The 12,500-nt window shown below is 18.3% G+C and overlaps 5 protein-coding genes across 5 annotated transcripts in view; 1 reads left to right on the top strand and 4 right to left on the bottom strand.

Moving 5' to 3' along the window:
* PF3D7_1245500 (conserved Plasmodium protein, unknown function) overlaps positions 1-610 on the bottom strand; it is a gene marked incomplete at both ends in the record, with an annotated part of 2,947 nt that extends 2,337 nt beyond the window's left edge. Inside the window, 2 exons of the mRNA XM_001350805.3 lie at positions 238-281; positions 562-610. Of these exons, the coding sequence (XP_001350841.3) occupies positions 238-281; positions 562-610 (93 nt within the window). The remainder of the gene's footprint in view (positions 1-237; positions 282-561) is intronic.
* Positions 611-1,533: 923 nt separating this feature from the next.
* On the bottom strand, positions 1,534-2,559 carry PF3D7_1245400 (50S ribosomal protein L3, mitochondrial, putative; the record flags this gene model as incomplete). Its single annotated transcript, XM_001350804.1, has 1 exon — positions 1,534-2,559. One exon carries the CDS (start codon positions 2,557-2,559, stop codon positions 1,534-1,536), a length of 1,026 nt encoding a protein of 341 aa, XP_001350840.1.
* A 1,038-nt stretch (positions 2,560-3,597) lies between these two features.
* PF3D7_1245300 (NEDD8-conjugating enzyme UBC12, putative) lies at positions 3,598-4,432 on the bottom strand (the record flags this gene model as incomplete). The annotated part of the gene is made up of 4 exons (XM_001350803.1): positions 3,598-3,717; positions 3,862-3,978; positions 4,093-4,277; positions 4,381-4,432. 4 exons carry the CDS (start codon positions 4,430-4,432, stop codon positions 3,598-3,600), a joined length of 474 nt encoding a protein of 157 aa, XP_001350839.1.
* Positions 4,433-4,802: 370 nt separating this feature from the next.
* Positions 4,803-9,251, top strand: PF3D7_1245200 (conserved Plasmodium membrane protein, unknown function; the record flags this gene model as incomplete). The annotated part of the gene is made up of 1 exon (XM_001350802.1): positions 4,803-9,251. One exon carries the CDS (start codon positions 4,803-4,805, stop codon positions 9,249-9,251), a length of 4,449 nt encoding a protein of 1,482 aa, XP_001350838.1.
* A 568-nt stretch (positions 9,252-9,819) lies between these two features.
* PF3D7_1245100 (kinesin-13, putative) overlaps positions 9,820-12,500 on the bottom strand; it is a gene marked incomplete at both ends in the record, with an annotated part of 4,213 nt that continues 1,532 nt past the window's right edge. Inside the window, one exon of the mRNA XM_001350801.2 lies at positions 9,820-12,500. This exon is cut by the window's right edge and continues 1,249 nt beyond it. Coding sequence (XP_001350837.2) covers positions 9,820-12,500 — 2,681 coding nt within the window.

Here is a 12,500-nt window from a genome sequence, read left to right as displayed (position 1 = left end):
TATTTAAAAAAAAATAAATAAATAATAAAATAATAAAATAATAAAAGAGGTATATTTGTTTATTTATTTCTATATATTATAAATATATAAGGAAAACATCTGCATATAGAATAAACGATGGACCACATAATAAAATATATTCATATATAATATAAAGACAGGTATCATATTTCTTTGTTATTCTTTTGTATCTTTGTCCTTTAAAAAAAAAAAAAAAAAAAAAAAAATGTAACATACTTTATTTTCCTCGATAGTCTTCTTATCCTTTTGTTTCTTATTATCTATTAAAAAATATATAAATAAACATTATATTATATTTTTATACCTACTAAACCATCATAAAACAAAAATATACATATATATATATATTATTATATACATTTCTTTGTACGAATTTACGTGAAAAAACATAAATATATAAATATGCATACACATATATAAATTATGATTTCCTATTTTTTATATATCCCTTTCATCCAAAAGGATACGACTATTTCATTTATATATATATATATATATATATATATATATATATTTATTTATTTATTTATATCATTTTACTTTTATTTGTACTAAGAAATTCTGGATTTTTAGACTTTATATCTTTCATCACTTTTACAAAAAAAATTATATATGTATAATATATATTAGTAAAAAAAAAAAAAAAAAAAAAAATAATTTGAAGTATGAAAAATTTGAAGTTCAAATATATTTTTAGATTTAAGCAAAATAAATACATTTCATCTTAATTAACCAAATAAACAAATATATATACATATATATATATATATAATGCTTAAAGAATAAAAAATATACGAAAATAAGATTTAAGAATTATACACATAATTAATGACATATGATTTATTATTCATATTATCATATGATAAAATTATATATATATATATATATATATATGTGGTGGCATTTTTTTTTTTTTTTTTTTATTTCACATGTTTATATATGTAAATATACACATATAATATGGAAAATTTATAACTATATATATGTAAAAGGTGTGAAGGTAAAAAAAAAAAAGAAGGAAAAATTAATTTTCTTTTCTTTTTTTTTTTCACAAATGATTATACAATTTTACTATATGGTATGTATTACACACATATCACATATATATGATTTTGTCAATTTTGTGGTTCTTATGCTGTTTATTGATTAAATGTTATTTTTATTTTTAAAAAATACATTTTAAAGGCGCATGGGTAATTAAAAGGTAATGTTTAAAATGGAAATAAATATATCATCATGTATCACAAAAAAAGAAAGAAAAAAAAAAAATAAAAAAGAAAAAGTAAAAAAGCATATTACAAATAAGGATTATTTTTTTTTTTAAAAATATGACAAATTAGGATTTTAAAAAAAAATTCTTAATGTATATATGTAGTGTCCTTAATATAATGACCACATAAATTTCAACATTTGGATACATATGTAAAAGTACACATGAATATATACATATATACATATATATATATATTTTTTTTTTTTTTTTTTTTTTTTTTTTTTTTTTTTTTTATAATTTTATTTGTTGGGAGGGTCATATAAAGGTATTTCGTTATACAAGAATGGGTCTTCTACACTGTGTGGCATGTCAATTACATTTTTATATTTTTTGTTTTTTTTATATATAAATGTAGGATAATATAAGAATATTTTATTTTTAAATTTATTAAAAGATCTTCCTTTAGCATCTGAGATTTTAATAACTTTATTTTTATAACCTCCAATGGTTCCTTTAATAAATAATAGATTTTTTAAACTATTTATACGAAATAATTTATTATTACTACATTTTACTAAACTTTTTTCACCTATATGAGTATTCATTTTTTTATTTCTGAAAACAATATTTATGGTTTTGCCCATAGATACGCTTCCTAAACTACGATGTGCTTTACTTTCTGTTCCGTGAGATTTATTTTTACCACTAAAATTCCATTTTTTCATAGCACCACAAAAGCCTTTATTTTTTATCCCAGAACTTATAAATAAATTTTGTCCAGGAGAAAAATGGCGACAAGAAAATTTATGATGTATGGGTAAAAAACAATCACTTGTACATTTAAATTCTTTTATTTTATGTATGAATCCTAATTTCCGTTTTATAAAATTACCAATATTATTTTTACTTTGTTTAATAACATTCATATTACCAACTCCAAGCTCTAAAGCTTCATATCCATTTTTACTTATAGTTTTTTGATTAATTACATAACAATTATCTATCTTAACAACCGTAACAGCATGCTTAACACCCCATACATCCCATATACTCATACATCCAACTTTATAACCTAATAATCCTGATCTTCTACTATTCCATAAAGGATATACTTTTTTTATATTATCATCCTCTTTCTTCTCTTCATATTCTATTTCTTCTTCTTCTTTATCTATCTTATAATTATATTTTTCATTTAATAATTGTAATCTACGTATCCATTTTGAGGCATAAAAACCCTTTTTCTCATTCTTTATAAAATAAAAAAATCCATCCTCTATTTTTTTTTTATTACCACAAATAAGGGGATACCTCGAAAAAATCATGGGCGCACAAAAAGGAGGCGTTAAAAAAAAAAAAAAAAAAAAAAATATATATATATATATATATATATATATATATATATCAATCTCTAAATATATATTTTATAAATCTTCATTTAATTTGGCGTGTGTTCATTTTATACATTCTGATGAAAATATTTAAAAAATAAAAATAAATAAATAAATAAATATATATATATATATATATATATATTATGAATATTTTTTATTTTTCATTTTTCATTTTTCATGAGTTCTCAAATACTTTGATCAGCCTTGATATAGTGCGTACATATAATATTAATAATTATGATAGAATATATTTATAAAATATACAAAATATACAAAATGTACAAAATGTACAAAATATACAAAATGTACAAAATATACAAAATGTACAAAATGTACAAAATATACAAAATATACAAAATATACAAAATGTACAAAATGTACAAAATGTACAAAATGTACAAAGTATGTGTTTTATTTTTTATATGCCCAACCTATAAATATATAATATATATATATATAATATATTTCATTTTTGTACACACAACGTTGGAGGGTTTCATTCAAAAGAAAATCCTTCTATGAACTTATTATTTAAAGAAAGAAAAATAAAATGAACCATATGACTATTACAAAAAAAAAAAAATAATATGTTTACTTTTTCTTCAAAAAAAATACAATAAATAAAAATACTTATTCGTGGTGCAACAATTTTAAAAATTACATATTATGATTTTAAATATATAAAGTTCATTTGGTTTTCTTATAAAAAAATATATGTTTTTAATTTTTCAAACATATTAATAAATAAATAAATAAATAAACGAAAGAAAGAAAAAAATAAGAAAATGTTTCTTCTTTTATTTTACAAAAAAATAAATAACTGAAAAATGTAAATCAATTAGTAATCAAAAAATTTATATTTAAATGTAGAGCAAAAAAAAATAAAAAATAAAATAAATAAAAATATAAATATAAATATATACACAACAAAACGATGTCAATATATATATATATATATATATTTATTTATTATTTATTATTTTGTTGCTCTTCTTTATATAGAGCATCATTTATTTCTTGAAATTTATATATATCATTTTTAAAAACTTCTGCTGCAATTTTGTTAAAGGGATCATCTGTCGAAGGCTCCTAAATAAAGAAAAAAAGGAAGAATAAAAAATGATCAAGTTGTATATATATATATATATATATATATATATATATATATATATTAATCCTATAAGTAATTTCTAAATATATAAATCCATATATATTTTATATTTATTCCATTACATCTAATAGGAGTAAAAGACCTAATATTAACATTTGCAAATTTATTATTGGATTCCATTCTAACTTTAAAACATTCAAACATACATTCCCTGATTCGTCAATATTAGGATGAAATATCTACAATTTTAATAATATGAAATTATAGAATTTGTTTTGAGACATATATTATATATATATATATATATATATATATATAATTTTTTTTTTTTTTTTTCCTTCTTCCTTTTTTACCTTGCTGAGACATATAATTTTTGGTGGGGTTATTGGATAACTCTCTTTAAATTTTATGACAAATCGAAACTTCTTATCTTTTAAATAACCATCTGTCGGTTTTATGGATAAATAAATTTCTTTTAAATTCTTTTCATCCACTGGCGATAATTCAACACCTTCTATTTCATCCAAATCCATGAGTTCTAAAAAAAAAAAAAAAAAAAAAAAAAATATATATATATATATAAATTATATTTATATATTTTTATTTATTTATTTATATTCTTTATTTTTTTTTTTTTTTACCCTTTTGAAGAATTAATTCATATGGCTTTATTTTATTTACCCTTTCTTCCATTGCTTGGGCTTCTTTTTATTATCTACATAAATGATTATAAGAAAAGAAAAATTAAAAATGGAGAGCATAAATGTGTATATTAAATAAATTATATATATTAATAAATAAATAAATAAATAAATATATATATATATATATATATATATGTAAATATTAATAGCAACATTTATGAATCCTAAAAAAAAAAAAAAAAAAAAAAAAAAAAAAAAAAAAAAATTATAATATATATATTATATACATATATATATTTATTTATTTTTTATTTATTTGTATGTGTTCACATAATTTTATTTACTTATAAAAGAAAATGGAAGAATTGATTTGAAGATTGCTCCAACCCCATTCAGACCAATAATTAATTAAAGAAAATATGAGAATAATAAAAAATGTTAGATATATTACGAATATAAAAAATGTTAGATATATTACGAATATAAAGAATAATATTCAGATGGTAGAAAATGCTGCCATAAAATATAATAAGAAAGGAGAAAATATTTTTCATATATGGAAATATGAACCCTCTATGTGTAAAACATATTTATCATTTGACAATCGATTTAATATAAGTGAGCAGAGAAAAATTTTATATAATAATAGGATAAGTAAATATATGAATTTAAAAAGAAATAATACATATAAAGATATAAAATATTTATTTTTATATATAGAATTTGATAACAAATCTGTTAAACATTTTTTTGAAGATTCTCTTCCTCAAAAAAGTATAGCTCTTCAAATCTTGACGAAATTAAATTATTTACTTATATTAAAGAGGTTATTAAATAATATAATACCAAATGATAGGACAATAAATCGGTGTATTAATTATATATTGAATAATGATTGTAATGCTAATAATTATAATCAAAATTTTGATGATAATTTTATTATATATTCATGTATAGAACACCATGCATCAACGAACAAAGCAAACATAAGAGCAAATGTAGGTGTACATATAAATGAACATATTAATATAAATACAAATATGTGTACCAATACAAAAAGATACAATGTTAAAGATGTAAATAACATAAAACAAAATACATATCAAATATTTAATTATGAAGAGAAAAACGATATATTAATAAATAATTATAGTAACAATGGTAGTATATATAAAAATGTTGTCAACAATACTTATGACATATCTAATATACATAGTCCTTCAAATTCTTATGATATAAATAAGGAATCCAGTAGTTTGTGTGAAAAAAATATTTTATATCATATGGTTAATAAATATGATATAGTAATATATAGCAATATTAATAATAAAAATATTAAACATATATATATAAAAGATATATACAGACATATATCTGATCAAATTAATTATCTATATATGTTTGACAATAAATTATATGATAAAAATGTTATATTAAAATTATATACATTTTATGAATATTTTAATGATGAATTAGAAGAAAAAAAAAAAGAGTTCTTATTTTTTCTAGATAGAATAAGCGAAAGATTATTGAACAATATGAATTTTATAGATCTTGTATTTATTTTTCACATTCATATAAAAAGAAAATATTATAATTTTCTCTTTTTATATATATTAATAAATAAATTACATTTTTATATTAATAATAATATAGTCAATATACAATGTAATAAAAAAAAATTAAAAGATATAAGTAAAGAAAAATTACAAGAAGAATATAAAATAATAAATAAATTAAAATATCATAATATATTAATAGATAGACAAAAAAATAATATTAAATATAATATCAAATGGTTAACCTTATTTTTTCATTCCTTAATACAATATTTTGTATATTTAAATAATTCATCTCATATTTTAATAAATCATAAAGACAAAATCATATTTATAAAACATCTCTTATATAATAACTTTGCACAAATGTTTCTTAAATATTTATGTGATAATTATGTGTATTTCACGCCTATCAATATTTTATCTATTTATTCTTCTTTCATAAATTTAAATATTATAAACGATGAAACGTTAAAATGTGTCCTCTTTAAATATATTAACTATAGCAATATTTTATTACTTAAGTATAAGGGGGACATTTATGATTATAAGGATAAAGAGGAACATGAACATGAAAATAAAGGTAAAGACATAGATATAAATATAGATAAATATATAGATAAATATATAGATAAAAATATAGATAAATATATAGATAAATATATAGATAAATATATAGATAAAAATGTAGATAAATATATAGATAAAAATGTAGATAAATATATAGATAAATATGTAGATAAATATATAGATAAATATATAGATAAAAATGTGCATAAACATATATATAACAAGTGTCATAAGAAGGAACGTAAAAATATATTTATTTATAATAATAATGAGGTACAAACATTTTATTCCTCCTTTTTGAATATATTTTCCAAATTTTTTGTTCACTTTAAATTTACAAACGAGGAATACACATATATACTAAAGAGTTTATTAATATTATTTGATAATTATTTAATATTAATATTACAACTATATATAAAAAATGAATCCTATGTATTATCTGACTTATGTATTGATGATAAGAAAGGGAATGAAAATCTTATAAAATCTGCAAAGGATGATAATATCGATAAGTTATTTTATATAAATGAGCAAGCAAAAAAAAATCCACATCATAATAATAATAGGAATAACGATACATTTTGTGATGATTTAAAATATATAACATTTATAAATTTGTTAAAAATTATAATGAATAGTAATAATTATACAAATTTTATATGCTCATATAATTATAATATAAAAAACATTAACATTGATAAGAATATTTTTTGTTTTAATTATGATAATATTTATAATGTCGAAAATATCGAACACAATATTAAGTACATTGTGAATTCTTTAAATTCTTTATATAAAATTACAGAACATTTTATTAATACTTATAAGATCAATGAATTAAGTAAATTATTTAATAAGACATATATATATAATTTTATAACAAAGTTCATATATAATAAATATATAAATTATAATAATATACCATATTACAAGAAATTGTATACTTATATACATTTATCTTTACATAATTATGAAGAAATGTATCATAATTTTTATTGTTCTATCAATCGGTTGTTTATTAGTAATTATATATTAAACTTATATTTGACTAATTTGGTCAGTGTGTATTTAAATAAACTCATAAGAAATATTAAAGAGGAAGAAAGATATTATTTGGACAAAAAAGAAAAAGAAATTTTACAAAATGAACAACATATGAATTTTATTTATTTAGAAGATACAAAAAATGAAAAAATAAAAAATGATAAAAAAAAAATTGAAAAAATAAAAAATGAGAAAGAAAAAAATGAAAAAACAAAAAATATATCTTTTTTAAAAAATGAAAAAACAAAAAATATATCTTTTTTAAAAAATGAAAAAACAAAAAATATATCTTTATTAAAAAATGAAAAAACAAAAAATATATCTTTTTTAAAAAATGAAAAAACAAAAAATATATCTTTTTTAAAAAATAAAAAAGAAAACCATATATATGATACTTTTTTTTTCTCACAACTTGTGACCAATAGTCTAGGAGCAATACAACATATGAAAATATTAAGATATGATATATTTCTTCAAATTTCTTATATTTTAAAAAAAAACATATTCCCCTTAAGTTTAGTACATATAGGTAATATTATACATTCATATGCTTCTTTTAAAATACAAGATCTTGTATTAATAAAATATTTATTAAATAAATTAATAAAAACAAATAATTTAATTCATATTATTAATGATCAATCTTTAGGAAACATTTCTATATCCTTATTAAAATTAAATTATTACAATGAACAATTTACTCGTATTATATTAAATAATTATAATAAGATAATATCCTTACAAGCATTAATAAATATAACATTTTATTTATGTTATTATAATAATGAATTATTAGAATGTTTTTTGAAAAATCATTTGAATTATTTCTTAGAAAAAATATGTAAATCAAATATGTTACATAATATAAATATAAAGGCTAAAACACAATTAAAATTAATCTGTTATCAAATTTTATATATACATGAATACACGTTAAAAGGTAATATACAATCCAAAGAATTTTCATGTCTATTTAATTATTTAGACAATGGAAATATATTACATACTACATCATACAATTCTTATATATATACGCTAAAAAGGGTATGTAATTATCTTTTAATATTTGATGATAAAAAAAAAAAACAGGCCCAAAATAACCATTTTCTTAAAAATAAGTATATATTAGTACCTTATCAAAAATACATAAAAATTATGCAAAGTAATTTGTTATATTATAAATATTTAAAATATCATGAAAAGGAAAATAAAAATAAAACAAATACCTTTTCGTCTACTTATAATATGTATATAAATAAAAATATAAAATATGATAATACAAATCAGGATCAAAATAATGGTATTAATTTATTTGATATTTTTAATTATAAAATTATGAATAGTAAAATTAACATGGATATTAATGGATATAAACCAAAAAATGTAAAACAAGAGGAAATAGATATGTCTTATAAGGAAGATGATGATAAAAAGAATAATATTAAAAAATATAATATTAAAAAATATAATATTGATAATAATCAATATGTAAACCAAGTTAATATAATTAATCACTCATCTTATTTACATCTTCTTTATATCTCAGCATTTCCATTTGAGGTAGAGCAAATTTATACACACTCAGAATTATATAACCAAGTATATGACACAATCGTGTCCTTAAATTTGAAGAGAAAAATAATCAAAGAGTTGTTACATTATCCCTATTACGTAGATATAGTTATATTATAACATCATGAAAATGGGATATATATATATATATATATATATAAATATTTGTGTGTATTAAAAAAATTATAATATTTGTCTACACGTTTCAATGTTTAAAATAGAATATGTCATAATATCTTAATAAAAATAATTCACATATATATAAATTTTTTATGTTCAGATATATGTTACATTAAAAATATATATATTTCTCCACGTGTTTATATATATATTTAATAATTTAAAAAGAAAAAACAAACATGTAATATTATATATAGCAAAATTTGCACAAAAAAAAGAAAAAAGAAAAAAATATGCCCACATATATATATATATATATATATATATAATAAACAGGTGCATTGTTTTATTTTGTATTAGTACTTGTTGAAAAAAATAAACACTTTGATAAAATTTAAAATGTCATTATATTTGTTACATGAATGTATTTGAAAAAAAAAAAAAAAAAAAAAAATATATGTATAAATATATATATATATATATATATATATATATATATATATATATATTTATATATTTATATATTTATTTATTTATTTATTTATTTACTTATTTATATTAATATTCTTTATTTTTTGTGTATATTGTTGTGGTCCATAGAATTTTTGATGTTATCTTGAACCAATTTTTTATTAAGTAATATAATGTCACCATTATTTGAAGAGACATTTAATAAAACAGAATTTGCTGATTTATTTTGATATTCTACTACTAAGAATTGATATAAGAGTCTTAAGTTTTCACTCTCACACCATATTTGTCTTAACATAATTAAATTAATAATATCTTTTTCTAGTCTACTATATGCATAAAAATGAAATTGATCATCAGGATTATTATTACATATGTGACACATAACAAGATCTTTTCTTAAATCACTTGTTTCATTATTTATTTGTGTATCTACATTTTTTTTAAATAATAATAATAATTTTGTAAGTAATACTTTTCTCTTTTCATAAATGGACTGAGCTGTTTTATCGATTTCTTCTAAAGACATATTTTTTATATCTTCATTAATATATTTTTTTATAACATTATCTTTTTCAGCTTTATATTTAGATAATAGGATATTATTTAGTATCTCTTTTGTATCATCATACATACTAGAAATATCTAAAGAATTTAAGCAATTATTTATTATTGTATCTACATTTTTTTGAAAGTAGCTAAGATATTCATTATTATTAAAATTTTTTATATTATGAAAATCTACATCATCATCATCATTATCAACATTATTATTATCAACATTATTTTTATCATTATTATCAACATTATTATCAACATTATTATTATCAACATTATTATCAACATTATTTTTATTATTATTATCAACATTATTATTATCATTATCATCATATTTATCTTGATCATCCAGCCTTATATGTTTTCCTTCCATTTCTTTATTATATATATCTTCATTTGTGCTTAGTGTTGGATATGTATATTTCTCTTTAAAATGTAACAGGGTATTGCTCATATAATCATTTAAACTATTTATTGTATAAATTATATCATCATTTTGGTATATGTTACTATTTATATTAGTATTGTTTTTTCGTCTAATAGTAAAGGTATTATCATTGTGACAATAATCATTTTGAAATGTATCATCATCATTAATATTATTATAAATATTATTATTACTACTACTACTACTACTACTATTATTATTGTTACTTTTTATATGATTATCTTTCATTTCATTATCTTTCATTTCATTATTTTTCATTTCATTATTTTTCATATTATCAATACTTGTATGACTACCACATAAACCATATTTCATACGGGGACTATTGTTATTTCCCATATTATTATTTACTATAACAATATTATTATTATTGTAAAAATTGGTTTTTTTCTTTTTTTCAAAATCGTTCCTATTTTGAATAATATTATTGTCACATCCATGTATGTTTTTATCCTTTTGTTCCTTATTATTTAAATCTATCAAATAATTTTTATCATTTAAATTATAATGGCAAAAATTCATTGAATAATTTACATTCCCATCTTGATTATTTTTATTTGTATTTATATTCTGAATGTTTGATGTATTTTTATTATTATCAGGTTGAAATAAGTTATGACTATTATAAGCATACAACTTCATAGAGTTATTTGTACCATCACGATTATTATAATTCTCCACATCAATATTGTTATTATTATTATTATTATTATTATTATTATTATTATTATTATTTGTTATATTAGGATACATGTTATTATCACATGATATAGCATCAAAAAATATGTTGTCATTATTTTTATTGCTAGTGTCCATTTCGTTCACGTATCTAATTTGAACATCTGATATGGACTGATTACTATTATAGTTACTTTTATAAATACTATTGCTATTCATATTACTATTATTTATACTATTCATATTACTATTATTTATACTATTCACATTACTATTATTTATAATGTTAATAACACCATTGTTTATTTTATTATCATTATGATTTTCATCCTTTGTCGAGATATCGTGATGAGTATTCTTGTTTAACCCTAATAAAACATTACCATTCATATTCGATACATTCCTAGACTCATATAGTATATCCTTAGGTGTATTATCTTCCATTTTGTTTATATTACTTTTAAAAAATGTATTATCCTTATTTTTTTGTGGGTCATATGAAAACATTGTTAATTTACTTCCGACACTATGTCTAGCTAAATGAAGATTGTTTTTCTTCTTGTTCATAATGTTATCACAACTACTTCTGTTTTTCAATTTAATGTTGTCTCTTAAATTTTTTTTGTGTAGAAAAATACTTTTGTCGTTATTGTTTAAATGACAGTTCATATCGTCAAGCGAAGAAAAATCGGATGTATCGGTAAATGCATAGTTGGGTTGTGGTAGATGATTATTATGACTATTATTGTTATTATTATTATTATTATTGTTGTTATTTACATTGATATTGTTGTTAATATTATTATTGATCATATGATTGATCATGTTATTGACCATACTACTACTATCATTATTATTATTATTATTATTATCATTATTATTATCATTATTATCATTATTATTATTATTATTATTGTTGTGCTTTTTATTTATGGTGTTGTCATTATATAATGTACTTTTATAATTAATTAAACCCTTTTTCTTATTTTTCTTTATTTTGTCTATATCATTAAGTGAACTGTATTTTCCAAAGGTTGATGTGAATCCTTCCCTAGGTTTATCAAAAGATTTATTTTTTAAGATATTATTTCTTT

The sequence above is a fragment of the Plasmodium falciparum genome, assembly GCF_000002765.6.
Source record: "Plasmodium falciparum 3D7 genome assembly, chromosome: 12".
Classification (NCBI taxonomy): domain Eukaryota; phylum Apicomplexa; class Aconoidasida; order Haemosporida; family Plasmodiidae; genus Plasmodium; species Plasmodium falciparum.
The sequence above is the reverse complement of the archived record's forward strand: the minus strand, read 5'-3'. Positions and strand labels throughout refer to the sequence as shown.